Here is a 14629-nt window from a genome sequence, read left to right as displayed (position 1 = left end):
AGCAGAGCGACCCCTGACTTTGCGCAGAGGGTGTGGAGACCTCGTGCTATCACGGAAGATCTTCTATCCCAAGTCACTCACCCCCTGCTCTCAGGAGACGCAAGCCAGGAAGGCACACGCACACTCATTTTTATTAGTCTTTCCTGGGATGGGGGTTTGGACCAACTCTAAAGCGCAATGTGTTTGCAAGTTTGTGCACAAGCCAGAGAGAGGCAAAGCGCCCCGTTTGCGTCCGAGTCTCAGTGGGTCCACCGAGCCCTCCCGCCGCCCGCCCGTAGTTTGTATAACTGTGTGTGTGTGTGTGTGTGTGTGTGCGCGCGCGTGTGCGTGTGCTCGCTCGTATCCGTGCCCGCAGCGCAACTCGCGCCAGAGAGCAGGCTGTGGGCGCTGTCAGGCCCGGGGCGGGGGCGCCGGGGCGAGCGTGGGGCGGGGGCCCGGGCTCCGCCCGCCCCAGGAGCCGGCCCCTCGGAGCCTCCGGCCCAGCAATGGGACGTGTTCTCCTTTAAGAGTTAAGAAACTTGAAACCTTGTTTGCGCAACAATCAGCGCCGCGGAGCCGCCAAAGTGTCTAGACTGGCATATGATGGGAGGCAGCCAATGACTCCGCGGCGCTCCTCCGGGGGCCCTCAGTGTGCGTTTGAGGAGAACAAAAAAGAGAGAGAGAGAGCCGAGCAGGGGAGCGAGCGAGGGAGCCGAGCCGAGAGAAAGAGCCGCCGGGCGCTGCTTCGCCAGACCTCGCAGGGACCGCGGGGCCACCGGGAGGCACTTTTTGTGGAGGGGGGAGGGGGGCGACCTCTGCAGCCGCGGCGCCCGGGGCGTCCGAGCGCAGCGTGGGGCGGGCTGCGACCTCTGCCTCGTTGGATTGCATTTTTAATTAAGGATTCCTAGCAGCTCTTTGGGATTTTTACAGTTTCCACTCATGTGTTGACACCCGCGTTCAGGAGAAACTCGCTCCGAGTGCATCTAGCGCCTGGGACCTGAGACGGAGTTGGCTTTTCATGCATGCAATTCCAGGGATTTTGGTTTTGTTTGGGGTTTCTTTTTCTTTCTTTCCCTTTTTTTTCTTTTTGCAGGGAGTAAGAAGGAAGCTGAGGGTATCAACAAGCCTGCCTCTCTGATCCTGCAGGAAAAGCCGATGTAGTTAAGCGCTTGGGTTTTAAAGGCAGGGCTTCCCAGACACATTTGGGGGGTTCGGCGCGAGCGCTTTGTGCTCATGGACCAGCCGCGCAACTTCTGAAGGCTCGCCGGCCCATGCGGGGTCTTTCCGGCGGCGCGCCGCTTGCAGTCCCCCTAAGGCGCCGGGGCTGGACTTGCTGAGCAGCCCGGCCGCCGGGGTCCATGTAGCCGCTGGCCCGGCGCGGACTGCGGCTCGGCGCGCGCGTGCTCCCGGCCGGCCCGCCGCGGCGAGCTCACTCATGTTGCAGCCCTGCGGCGCCCCTTCGACGACAGGCTGTGCGCGGTCTGCACGGCGCCCGGCGGCGGAGCTTCATGTGGGGCTGCGGCCCGCGTAGCCGGCGCCTCGCTGAGGGAACGGACCCTCGGTAACCGGAGACCGCCTCCCCCCCACCCCCGGCGCCAAAGGATATCGTATGTTCAGGTCCAAACGCTCGGGGCTGGTGCGGCGACTTTGGCGAAGTCGTGTGGTCCCCGACCGGGAGGAAGGCGGCGGCAGCGGCGGCGGCGGCGGCGGCGACGAGGATGGGAGCTTGGGCAGCCGAGCTGAGCCAGCCCCGCGGGCACGAGAAGGCGGAGGCTGCGGCCGCTCCGAAGTCCGCCCGGTAGCCCCGCGGCGGCCCCGGGACGCGGTGGGACAGCGAGGCGCCCAGGGCGCAGGGCGGCGCCGGCGCGGAGGGGGTCCCCCGAGGCCCATGTCGGAGCCTGGGGCCGGCGCTGGGGGCTCCCCGCTGGACGTGGTGGAGCCGGGAGGCCCGGGCTGGCTGCCCGAAAGTGACTGCGAGACGGTGACTTGCTGTCTCTTCTCCGAGCGGGACGCCGCTGGCGCGCCCCGGGACGCCGGCGACCCCCTGGCCCGGGCCGCCCTGGAGCCGGCGGGCGGCGGGCGGAGTCGCGAAGCGCGCTCGCGGCTGCTGCTGCTGGAGCAGGAGCTCAAGACGGTCACGTACTCGCTGCTGAAGCGGCTCAAGGAGCGCTCGCTGGACACGCTGTTGGAGGCGGTGGAGTCCCGCGGCGGCGTGCCGGGCGGCTGCGTGCTGGTGCCGCGCGCCGACCTCCGCCTGGGCGGCCAGCCCGCGCCGCCGCAGCTGCTGCTCGGCCGCCTCTTCCGCTGGCCCGACCTGCAGCACGCCGTGGAGCTGAAGCCCCTGTGCGGCTGCCACAGCTTCGCCGCCGCCGCCGACGGCCCCACCGTGTGCTGCAACCCCTACCACTTCAGCCGGCTCTGCGGGCCAGGTGAGCGCGCCGCGCCGCGCCGCGCGGGGGCCCCTCCGCGGCTGCCCCTCCGCGGCTGCCCTGCTATCCGTGACCCCGCGGGCGGGCGGAGCTGCGGTGCTCCCCCGGGTGCCCCTGGAGCGTGGTGGCTCCCAGGGATGGTGCCTCACCCTGATAGGAGAGCCAGGGCGTGGGTATCGGGGCACACACATCAAATGGCATCTTCATTCTGAGGCTCCCGCAAACTTAAAAGGGTACGCGGTGGAGATTTCTCTGTGCAGCTTCGTGTGATGTAGGTTCCAATTTCATAGACAGTGGAAGAGAAGGACAGGCCTAGGAGAAGCCAAAGACATGAGTGCCCCATCCACCCCCTCGCGGTCACCCCTAGTCTGTGCCTAGGCCTGTAGCATTCATGGGCATATGCCTGTACCTACGCTCTGCTTTCCTGTATCCAAGTAGGTACACGTTGTCAGATTGGGTGTAGACAATTCATGGCTAGAGTCAGTAGTAAATTGTCCTGCCTGTTCCTTTGTATACTTTGGAGCAAAGGTTTTGCAGGGCAACCCCTCAGAGTGGAGACCACCCTCTTGCTCTGATTGCTCCCAGCATCCCTTGGGTGTCCAGTGCCAGGGCCCTCCATCATCATCCTTCTCAAGTCTATGTCCAGCTTTTCTATAGGGTTGAGGGTCCTAGAGGCATCTGTGAGTAGGTGAGGAAGCCAGATATTTTATTACCTCTGAGAACTGCCTTCCTTCTTTGTTCTCCTGGGATTTCCTGCACACACCCCACCCCCAGCCTTGCTTACCTGAACAGGCCCTGGGTGCTGGAGCAGATGTGAGGATGGCTGGGGGCTCCTGGCAGGCCAGAGGCTTGTTTTCCCCCCTGCTCTCACCTCTGCACTGGAGGGATCACACGCTTTAGCCAGTAGCATCTTAGGGGTGTATGCATCTTGGGTGACATTGGGGGTTCTGCAGGGGTGGGTCTGTCAGAGAGTTACAGGCTGTGGGACCTGGGAGGGCCCTGAGTTCCTCCGGTCTGGCCCTTCTGGAGAGTCAGCTCTCAGCCTGGGGCACCTGGTGGGTCAGATCACAGGTCTCTTGACTCCCAGTATGCAAGGGGTGGGTGGGCCTAGGAGTGTGGGTTTGTCCCAGTGTCTTGTTTGTGTGTGGGATAGTGGCTGCAGGGGAAAGGAGGGTGCCTCCGTGCTCAGTGGTGGTTCCTGATGGGGGGCAGGTGGGGAGAGGCAGTGTTGATCTGGCCACCCGGCTCCCCACATGGTCACTCCAGGTCCATCGCAGGGGTTTTTGGCAGTCCCTGACCTGTGGCCCACGGTGGGCTTTCTCTGCCCCTTGTTCCTCTTCCTGACAGCTCCCCTGGAAGTGGCTTTCGCTCCTCTACCCTCCAGGCTCCTCCCTGCCTCTGGGGGAGGGAGCCCTATTTGTGGTTGGCCTGTCCCTGGTCATTTTTGTTTAGCGGGAGATAACAGGTGGGGCCCACTCTGCTCTTTTCAAGGCCCTGGCAGGTATTTTCTCTCTCACTAGGTCAGTGGGCCAGCAGATACTTGTTGAGCACTGACTGTGCCAGGCAGCGTGCTGGGTGCTGTAGCAGGAAGAGTGGAATATGAGCAGGGTCCATGCCTTCAAGAAACCTAATCTTGCGGGGGAGATAGGGGAAGAAGGGCCAGGTCAGTGGGTCTGAACCCTCAGAGCGCTGGCGGGTGTGTGTGGATGTAACAGGATCACCTCCAGGAGGTCCAGAGCTCTCACCTGGAGCCCGCCCTTGGAGGATGGGGAAGGGGAAATGGCTGTTGAGGAGGAGGAGCAGAGGTCCCAGTGCCAGGCAAGCTGAGGGGTGTGTGGGTGCGAGGGGGTGGAGCGAAAAAGTTGGGGACAACTGACAGGACCCACCCCTGCCCCTGCTCCTTGGGTTAGAAGTCAGCTTGGGGGCTGGTGTGAGTTTGGTGGGCTTGGGCATGTGCAGGTTGAGGGGCTGACTGCAGTGGAACACTTCTTAACTGCAGACCTGGACCTGGGCTCTGCCCCGCCAGTAATGACAACTTGACCTTGGACTAGTGACTTCCCCTCTGTGTCTCCCTACTGGTCAGTGAGTGGGGTTCGCTCTGGGAACATTCTCCACATCTAATTCTAGGCTAAGCGTTGGCGCTTGACTCTGTTCCTCCTCCCAGAAGGAGGTGCTATTGCCGGAGCTGTGTCTATTCTCCTTCCTCTTTGCCCGCCCCAGGGGACCCCCCCCCCCACTTCAAGACACCCTGGGAGCAGCTGGGAGGACCGATGGTCTGAGAAGAGTTTCTAGTAGGCGCCAGGTTGACCCTCTTTCTTGCTTCATGCCCTGCCTGATGACTTGGGCCGCCGGGACTGAGACCTGGGGGAGCCCTTTGCGGCCCACCCGACCCCTGTTGCCTGGCCGCCAGCCTGGCTCCCAGGAGCTGGGCGGGTGCATAGCTGGAGCTCAGCCGTGCGCGTCCTGATAAGGAGACTGCTCCTTCCAGGGCTCCGGGGAAGAGGGCTGGGGCGCTGGGACAGACAGACAGACAGACAGACACACACACACACACACACACACAGAGCAGGCACACAGCTAGAGAGTACACTGGAATGCCCAGCAGCCCAACTGAGGGACACTCACCTGGCACCAGTCACCTCTGTGCCCCCCTGGCCCCTATGGGGAGCCCCAGTGACAGGGGGCCCCTTTCTGGGCAGTGTGGACCCCTGCGGCTCAGAGCAAACCCTGCTCCATCCATCAACTTGCTTTGGGGTTCTGGGGCCACTTCCCCTCTGTGGGCCTCTTTCCCATCTGTAAAGGGAGGGGACGGATGGAACCCCTAAGTCTGACGGGCAGATTCCAGGTGACACAGGCCTGCCTCCCCTGCCCTCTCCCTCATGCTTTCTCAGAAAGTGGGGGCCTCCCTCTGTGCCCGGCGCTACCCCGGGCCTCCCGCCCCCGTGGGAGTCAGGCCCTATCTCTCCCTCCCTCTCGTGTGTCTTTCTGTCCCGGGAAAAGCCCGTCCGCGGAGCTTGGTGCCTATGTGGACGGAAATGTGGAGAAATACTTTAATCACAGTTCTAACCTGTGTTTATAGAGCTCCTTTCTCCTGAAAGTATCCATTAACTTTGGAATAAATCTCCTGCTCTTTGCTTCACCACTTTTTTTTTTTGCTGTAATTATATTCAGTAAATTACTATTATCCAAATTGCGCCAGGGAGAGACAGAGCGAGGGAGAGAGAGAGAGAACTTCTAAATGACTGGAGGAGGCCGCCTAGGAAAACACAGGGTTCCCAGGCCAGCACTATAGGAATTAGAATGGGCTAGAAAGTTTTCCTTTTATTTGGCCTGGCATTATCCCTTTGAAATGAGATCAATTTCAAGTAGGGCTTCCAAGCCCCCGCCCGGCCCCCGGCCGCCCGCCCAGCTCCTCAGAGCTCCTCCTTGGAGGTGAGGAAGGGGTGATAATGTGCAGTTTGCCTCTTGCTGGCGCCAGCCGGCCGCGCTGTTTATCTGGCTGCCGGGGGAATCTGGGCAATTAGGCTCAGCCGGCCTTAAAGCGCCAGGAGCTCCTTTTCTCCGTCTCCCACCCCAGAGCTAGGGGTTGAGCCTTCAGGTTCTGGGGCTGCGGGGGGACAGGTGCCGGGGAGCCCCCTCCCCATCCAGGGCCACCCCTTGGGAAGGTGGAAACTGGGAGGCCCAGGGAGGTGGTGGAGCCTTTTCTAAGCAAGATGCTGGGCTGCAAGACAGGGGTGGAAGCTAATGTCCCAAACTGAAACCTTACCGGGCACTGGGAGAGGCTGTGAACTCTTCTGACTTTAGAATCAGGGTCCAGATCCCAGAAGGCTAAGTACCCCCTGAGGGCTACCCGGAGGCCCGTCTGGCTGAGCCGGGCTGAGCGCTAGCCTTCTGGTGCACTGGCCCCTGGCTGACTGCTCTCACTTCTGAGGAAGTTGGAGGAGATTCCTGAAGTTGATGCCTGAGGCTGGATGCCTGAGGGGGCTGGAGTGTCTGATGTGTCTCTCTCCCCCATGTTCCTATCTTTCAGAGGGGCCTGCAGGGCTCCAGAAGTTCTCTCCTTAAAGTTTGAGGCTTAAGTTATTATCTAAAAATCAACCCAACTTTTGTAAGAATTAAGATAGCTTCTAAGAGGGGAGTGGACAGAGGGCCTGGAGGCAGCTTACTTTCTCTTCTGACCTTTTGTCTCACCTGAGTGCCCACCTTGCCCACCTGAGTTAATGTCCTGGGGCTCAGTTCTCCAGGATCCGTGAGGCCTGGATGTGTGGGAGTGGAGTGGAGGTGCCAGTGAAGATCACCCAGTATTGTTCATTATTCCTAAAAGCCAAAAAGTGGAAACGACCCCAGATGTCCATTGGCTGATGAATGGATAAACAAAATGTGGTACATCCATACAGTGGAATAGCATTCAACCGTAAAAAACAGTCACGTATGATAGCTGCTACAGCCTGGATGAGCCTCAAAAACATGCAAAGTGAAAGAGGCCAGACACAAAAGGACACATATTATATGCATCCGCTTGTGGGAAATGTCCAGAATAGGCAAATCCATAGGGAAAGGAAGTAGATTTATGGTTGCTTAGGGTTTGGGGGTTGGAATAGGGACTGACTGCTAAGGAGGACAGGGTTTCTTTTGGGATGATGAAAATGTCCTGGAATCAGATGGTGGTATTGGTCTCACCACTCTGAATATACTAAAAAACCACTGAAGTGTACGTGTTAAGAGTGAATCTAAGGATGCACGAATGATAACTCAGTTTTTTAAAAAAGGTAACTTGGTATTGGTCCCCGACTACCCCCACCCTGTTTGTTTAGCTGAAGTAGAATAACACCTCTTACCTTCTCGTGTGGCCTTGGGCGGGTCCTTTACCTTGGCTGGCCCTCAGCGGCCGCATCACGTTGGATATACCTCTGACATTCTAAACCCCTGGCTCTTGGGGCGGAGTCTGTAGGCCTTCATACTTTTTTATTTGCCTGGAGTGGAATTTAGTGCTTGGCTCCTAGTCTCTACAGTTGTTAAACAGTTCTTTGCAAACCGTTTTGCTGGAGCAGAGGAGCTCTGGTAGAGTCCCTGCTGGACGCTTGGCAGTTCCTCCCTAGCTGATGTGTCTGACGTTTCAAGTTTGTAGATTTGCTTTCTGTCTCACTCACGTTAGAACTCCCAGCCTGGTGTGGCCGTGGGTGGTGGGTGTCACAAGTCAAGGCCCAGGAGGCCCCTGCAAGCCCTCCCCTTTCCCCCCATCTTTCTGGTCCCAGGTAAGCAGCCCCTGGAAGAGATGCTGGGGTTGATGACAGTGGCTCGACTCCAGCCACCTCTGCCCATCGCTGCCAAGTTTCATTTTTAGGGACAGATCTAGGGGCAGATGTCCAGAGCTCCCTACCTTGCATGGCCTAGACTTCAGCCAACCAGATTTTTGGAAAAGGAACCCTAACCCCGGAATTGCAGGCTTTCTGATCAGTTAGTGGGGTAGTGGAAGGGGCATGGGGCTGGGGTCAGGAGACCTGGCTTCAAGTCCTGGCTCTGCAGCCAGTTCCCTGTCTGGCCCCGAGGGCGTCACTTCCTCTGTCCAGGCCTCAGTCTTCTCCTCTGTGCAGTGGGAGTGCTGGCCTCAGTTCTCTTTTCCCATGGAGCGCTAGCCCTCCGTGTCTGTGTTTTGCTTCTTGTCCTGAGAGGCTGGTCCTCACTCAAGTCTGCTCTAGCTCCTCCAAGGCCTGAGGACCGGTGGATGAGGTGGCTCCTACTGAAGTCTTGACTCGTGTTTGAGGTCTCCCTTGGGTCACCCCTTTAGCCCCCTAGGTCCTCTTTCTCCACACCTCTGTCCCCAAATGTCCCCAACGTTACCATTATCCTCAACACCATCATCTCTGTCCACAAACATTTGAGCACTTTCTGTGCACGTGATGTACTGGACCCTGCTGGGCTGGAGAGGGAGGGGTAAGACGGGGTGCCTCTTGATTGCTGGTCTCATTGGGGTGTAGAGCAGAGTTAGGTCTGGCTTCAAATCCCAGCTCCACCATGACTGGCTGGGGGACACGGGCAAGTCAGTTTTCTCTTCTGTAAAATGGGAACAATAATGGCCGTCTTACCTATTTGTGAGAAAGGATGAAATAAAACAGGTTCCCCATGAGTGTGATTAACCACTCTGTACCTCAGCTCCCAAAGAATAAAGCAGTAAATGAAATGGCATGGAGAGAGACACAGGGTGGGCATCCAGCACATGTCTGCTTCCCTCCCAGTGGCCACTCCGTGATTCACTTCTCCTTCTCCCGAACTCCTGTCCACAAAAGGCTCTCTGTTGCTGGACCTCAGAACCCTCACTTTGTTCAAGTAATTTCTGCCTGGAAAAGCCGGAGTGGGGAAGAAGAGAAGCTGCCTTGGGTGTACGGACAACGCAAATACTCCTGTGACTAATTGTGCCTTATTATCATTGCGAAAAACACTTCTTACCCCTGTGTCATTACTGATACCTGCCTAATAATAGTTATTACCACTTTACTACCACTGAGAGTTTGTTTTGGTTTGCGATTTGATGGTGTTTAGTTTCATTTATGGAAAATGAAGGGTCATTTCATTCATGCAAATTGTTACTTAGTTTAGCAAATTGTTACTTCCCGTAAAGCAAGAGGCTAAGGAATTCTTCTGAAGACAAAGTATATGTTTTTAAGGAGGAGTATTTTAGGCAAATGAAAGGAAACCAAAAGAAAAATACCATCGACAGTAAGGAATCTCAGAGGGTCTGAGCTGGAAGGCCTTAGAGAGCTGTGTTCCATCCCTTCTCTTAGCAAAGGGGAGACCGAGGCCCAGTGCGGGAAGCGACTGGTTTAAGGTCCCCGATCTGGGTAGCTGGGTTTGGCTTCCTGGGTCCCAACCAGTCCTGCTCTCCTCCCCGCCCCCAAAAATGTTAGTTCTAATGCAGCTTGTTTGGAAACGAGCTTTTGTGTCTGGACCTCTGCACTCACGCTCAGTTCTGATAAGAGTTGCCAAATTTAGCAAATAAAATTACAGAATGCCCATTAAATTTGAATTTCAGATAAACCACACATCATTTTTTAGTATAAGTATGTCCCAAATATTGCAAGGGACATACTTATACTAAAAGATTATGCCATGTATATCCAAAATTCGAATTTAACTGAGCATCCTGTGTTTTATCAGCCACCCCAGCTCTGACTTTCCCTGTGACTGTGTTTCTCTTGTTGTAGTGATAGTCACTGTCGTGGAGGTATTTTTCCACAGTTCCAAGAGCTCTACTAAGTGTTTTATATACATTAACTTCTGTTGCCCTCCTGGCAAACCTGGGGGGTCTGTGATTAGTGTCCCCATTTTAGAGCTGAGGAGACAGGCTCAGAGAGGTGAAGTAACTGGCCCCAGGTCACACAGCCAAAGGTGGCCAAGCAGGGATTGAGCCCAGGTCTGTCCTCCACACCTGCGGCCTTCGTGTTGAGCAATGCTATTCTGGTGGATTTGGGCAGCAGAGGTGCTGGGAGAAAAGGAGGGTTTCCTGGAGGCCGGGTTTATTATTTGAGGACACCAATAATCAAAGGCATGTAGAACCGCAGGTGTGAACTCTCCCACCACGGCAGTGATGTGTTGTCTCCTGTCTTCCAGAATCACCACCACCCCCCTACTCTCGGCTGTCTCCTCGCGACGAGTACAAGCCACTGGGTAAGTGTGTCCTCCCTCCGACCCTAGGGGAGGCGCGTCCATCCTGGGCTCCCCTTCAGTCCAGCGCCAGCCTCGGTGCTGAAGGGCTGCAGGGGATGGGGTTGGGGCGGGGACCGCGGGCCTGGTTGCCTTTGAAATGGGGTGAAGTTTTACAAACACACCCGCAGTTGGGCCAAAGCAGACCCAACCTCTGCAGCGGGCTATTTACATCTTGAAATTCCTCAGCTCATCATTAACCTCAGTGTGACCTTTAAACATGGGCCTGTGGGAGATGAATGGGTTTCGACTTAAGCATCTCATTGGAAGTGGGTTGGGATTTCTGTCCCTTTCCCCTCCCTCCCTCAGCCTTAGGTTGTCCTCTTTTAGTGTGTATTAATTAGCACTGTGACAAATAGGTTGCACGTGAAGTCACTGTTAGGGGGAGCTGTTTGTTTTCTCCCATTTTAAGCTAAAAAGTTCACCTAGGCGGAAGCAACAGTTGGAACGTGTAGAGAGCATGTGTGTTGGTCCATAAGGCCCCTGTCATGGATGGGGCCCCAGGGCGCTCACTGGAGGTGGTCATTTCTTAGACAGGTCCCATTCAGAGGTGGAACGTGTTTTCTGTAAAACTTTGGGGCTGGATGGGCAGTTCCTATTCTGGAGTAGATGCCTGTGGTTTTAAAAGTCAAGATGGCTTGTTTCCTGGCTATCCTGTGTCCCCCAGTGGAGAATCCCAATGGTGGGCGAGTTCAGTTGGTCTTCAGATAGCAGGAGAGCAACTTTGTGACCCAGCAGTTCCCGTGGGACTCAAGCTTTCAAAGTCAGATGGCGTGGCATCGATGTTAACACATTCCACCAAGAGACCACAAGAAGTGGGTTTGGTTTTGTCTTCGGTCAAGGCTTCTTCCCAGTAGCGTGTGTCAGCATCATCCGGGAGGTCACTTCTAAGTGTCATAGGCTCTCAGGCATTCAGTCCAGTTTTTCTTTCAGGCCCCCCCTGTGGAGTCCGAAGTGCCCACTGGGTCCCTTCAGGGGACCTGTCAGTCCAGGAGGACAGAGGCTGTCCCGTGATGGTGTGTGAGTCAGTGGCTTAACGATGACAACTTCCTCATTGTCTTTCCTGAAGTATAGTCATCCCGTGGATGGAGGAGCTTTATTTAGTTCTCTGAGGAGCTGGAGCGGTCATCTGGGGGGACCCTGTCACCTCACAGATGAGGAATCAGGCTGAGGGACTGGGAAGGCCGCCCCGCTAGTGAGTGGCAGGGCTGAGGGGGAAACCAGCGCAGCCCGCTTTTCGCTGGGGGTTCCCCATCCTTCCCTCACAGGCCGGCTGCAGCATTTCCAAAGTCAACGTAATCACGCTGGTCACTTAGATCCCTAGTTCTGTTAGAGAAAAAAGGAAACCTCAAACGTTCTCTGTGAGGGTAGAGCCTCAGTTTGAACGTCAAGGATCATTGCCCTGAGGAATTGTGGGTCAGCCCGCAATAAAGCAGCAAAGTTCAGGACACCGTGCAGCCCTGCAGAGTGACCGATCGGAAATCAACAGGTTATTTACAAACGGGTTATTACAAAGCTTATTTTACAAACCGGACAACTGAGGCCTAGAAAGAAGAAGTGACCCTTGTTGGTGGTCATAAACTCAGGGGATTACAAACTCCAGCCCACCATCTGTTTTTGTATGGCTCATGGGCTAAGAATGGTTTTTACTTTTTTAGATGGTTAAAAAAATCAAAAGAAGTGTATTGCCCGACTTGTGAAAATTACATGAAATTCAAATGTCAGCGTGTGTCGTGAAGCTCTGCAGGAACGGAATGTACTCACCTGTTTCCGTGTTGTCTGTGGCTGCTTCCACATGACGGCGGCAGAGTTGAGTACTTGGAATGGAGATCGTGTGGCTCACAAAGCAGACAGTGTTTACTATCGGGGCCTCTGCAGAAAGAGTTGGAGACCCCTGATGTTGCTGACTAGTAGTGGAGGTGGGATGCAAACTTGGGGCTCCAGCTTCCAAATGGGGTCCCTCCTTGGGGCTGGAGCAGTGATCAAGGGTGGGAATGTTCTTCTACGACAGCCACTACGGCACTTCAGACCCCGAGGACCACACTGGAAGCTCGATGGGAGGGTGTGGCGAGCTGGGAAAGGCGGGAAGCTGTCGTCCCCCCCCCCCCCCCCCCCCCCCCCCCCCGCCGTCCTGGGACCCTCCCACAGCTATCGGTGCTGGCTCCACAGTTGCTTCTCTAAGAAATGGGGTTCAGCCTGTGATGTTGCCACTTCAAATGAGAAGTGGCAGCAAGACTTGGTGGGGAGGCTGGACACTTGGGGAACATTAGTTATTAAAAGCACAACTCTTTTAAGAAGTCCCCACTGAGGCATCGAGGTTATTATTTTTTTTAAAGAGATTTTCCATCTGTCCTTATTCTCCTCCTAACACATTTTACCAACAGATAACTTTTTTGTGCCCTGATAAATAGTCCAAGTTCTTGTTTGTATTATTTTCTTTTCCTTGCATTGTTGCTTTTTCATAAACAAAAGTCAGTTCACTTCTAAGTCTGTGTGATCACATGAGACCCAGAAAACAAAATAAAACCCAGAACACCCAGTCAGCATCTGGCAAGTGGGAAACGAAAAAAAAAGAAAAAAAGGCCAAATTGGTTAATGTTTCATCTTCCCGCTCCCCAAGCCATGTGGTAGAAGGAAAAAATTCCTGCAGAATCGAATGGAATTCTAGCTAGCTAGGGCCGAGGCTAACGGTTTTGTCCCAGGAACCCCTGGCTTGGAGTGGCTCTCCTGAGCCAGGTGGGACCAGCCAAGCCAGACCAGGGTTGTGCTGATGAGAAGATGACGAAAGTGCTTTAGGCTTCAAGCACATGCCTTCTGACTCCTGGACAGGCCTGACCTTAACGGGGACAACACCCCATTGCTGGTAGCAGAGGCACAGGCCCAGGAAAAAATCTCCAAGTCTGCCTGCCCCCAAAGGCATCGGCTGGTTGAGCCAGCAGCTCAGCCTTCAAGAGAAAACGCGCAGGAGAATTTCTGTGCCTGTCTGCCTGTGCTGCAGACGGGGGACAACGAATAATGCAGGCCATGTGAGGTTCTTAAAACCACTCACACAGCAAGGAACGCCTTAAAACAAACCAGTCCAGGCATTGAAAGTTGCTCTGTGAGCAGGTTTGGATGTTAGGGAGTGGAGGAGGGGAGAGAGACAAGTTAATCTGGGAGCAAAAGCTTGAGCCCTTAATTAGAGGGGTGTAAGCAGGACGGAGTGAGGATGGCGGTAACTTGTTAAAACAGTTTCCCCAGCTCGAGCAGGAGGAAGGAAGGAAGGAAGGAAGGAAGGAAGCAAGAAGGAACAACTTCAAGAATTTTAATGGTTGTAATTAAGTACGGCAACTATGAATTGTTTACGGGCTTAATTTAACCTTACCCACGGAGGCTCCAAGTTGCTACTTGCTTGGTCCCCTGAACTCGTGTTATTTCTGTGGTCAGAGCCATTGAAACTTTTTCAGGTGCTAGGGCTGCTGCAGTCAGCATTTTCCAGAAGAGTTCCGGGCCTGGCCGGCCTGGCTTCGTGCGATCATGGGACGGGGTTACAGAGTGGCATCCGAAAGTTGGGAGGGGTGTGCTGCCCTTTGTAAGCACTTGCGTGCATACACGTGTGCACACATACACGTGCACATACACACACGCAGGCATGAGAAAGAAGAGGGAGCCCCGTAGCCAACTAAGTTCTCTTTCTCTTTCCTTCCGTAGATCTATCTGATTCCACATTGTCTTACACTGAAACGGAGGCCACCAACTCCCTCATCACTGCTCCGGGTGAATTCTCAGGTTGGCATTTTTTTTTCTTGCACCTTGCTGTCACGTTGAACTTTCTGGAAGGGACAGGTTGGGGGGACTTGATGGAGGCCTCTTGGATTACCCCCTCCTGTTCTTGTCCCTTTTCCTCTCACCCCTTGGGTGGGAAGACTGCCGGTGACTTTGTCGCTGGTGTTCTTGGGGTTAGGAACAGTCTGCATGGGTGAAACCTAAAGATGGTAACTTTTAAAATGCTCGTCGATCCGCGTTTGGACCAGTTGTCTCCCTTGTTTCTCGTGGAAATGATTACAGGCCAGCACAACTCTCCATCCGTCCTTAGTATGGGATCCTTCTCCCAGCTGCCGAGAGACAGCAGAATGGATGTGTTTGTGTACGTTTATCTTCCTGGGTTTCTCCTCCTGTCCCCGCTCTGGGCAAGGACCGATGTGAAGGGTCAGGAGGTGGGGAAGTGAAGTGGGTAGAAGGAGCTTGAGGGGGTGTCTGGCAGGTGAGGAGTTTGCTGGTGGTTTCCATGCCTCTTCCTGAGCCGTGGATGCTGAGCTGGGAAGCAGAGAGAAGTTGGTGTGGAGCCCCCACCCCCTGCAATTGAGTTGGCCATAGGGCCCCTCATGTTCTGGGGAGTACTGAAATCAAACTTTCCTTAAGGAATGAGAGCTTGGGGGTGGCCTGGGGGCATTGAGAGCCAAGAGTGATTAGGGCGCAGAGGTCCGTGGGGCCGTTTGGGTATGCTATGAGGACAGCTGGGGCCTGTGGCCTGGCTCTGT

General features: G+C 55.3%; 1 protein-coding gene across 2 annotated transcripts in view; it reads left to right on the top strand.

Moving 5' to 3' along the window:
* Nucleotides 1–493: 493 nt before the first annotated feature.
* The window catches only part of SMAD6 (SMAD family member 6), a 74291-nt gene continuing 60155 nt past the window's right edge, over nt 494–14629 (top strand). The window contains exons 1-3 of one of the 2 annotated variants that reach the window (XM_023654984.2): nt 509–2408; nt 10017–10073; nt 13800–13877. In XM_023654984.2, coding sequence (XP_023510752.1) covers nt 1589–2408; nt 10017–10073; nt 13800–13877 — 955 coding nt within the window. In that variant the 5' untranslated portion in view covers nt 509–1588. Of the gene's footprint in view, nt 2409–10016; nt 10074–13799; nt 13878–14629 lie in introns of both variants that reach the window. The other variant, XM_023654985.2, reaches the window with a different exon arrangement.

Source organism: Equus caballus, chromosome 1 (genome assembly GCF_041296265.1).
Source record: "Equus caballus isolate H_3958 breed thoroughbred chromosome 1, TB-T2T, whole genome shotgun sequence".
In the NCBI taxonomy this organism is placed as follows: domain Eukaryota; kingdom Metazoa; phylum Chordata; class Mammalia; order Perissodactyla; family Equidae; genus Equus; species Equus caballus.
Note: the sequence above shows the minus strand (reverse complement) of the source record. Positions and strands in the feature narration are given on the sequence as shown.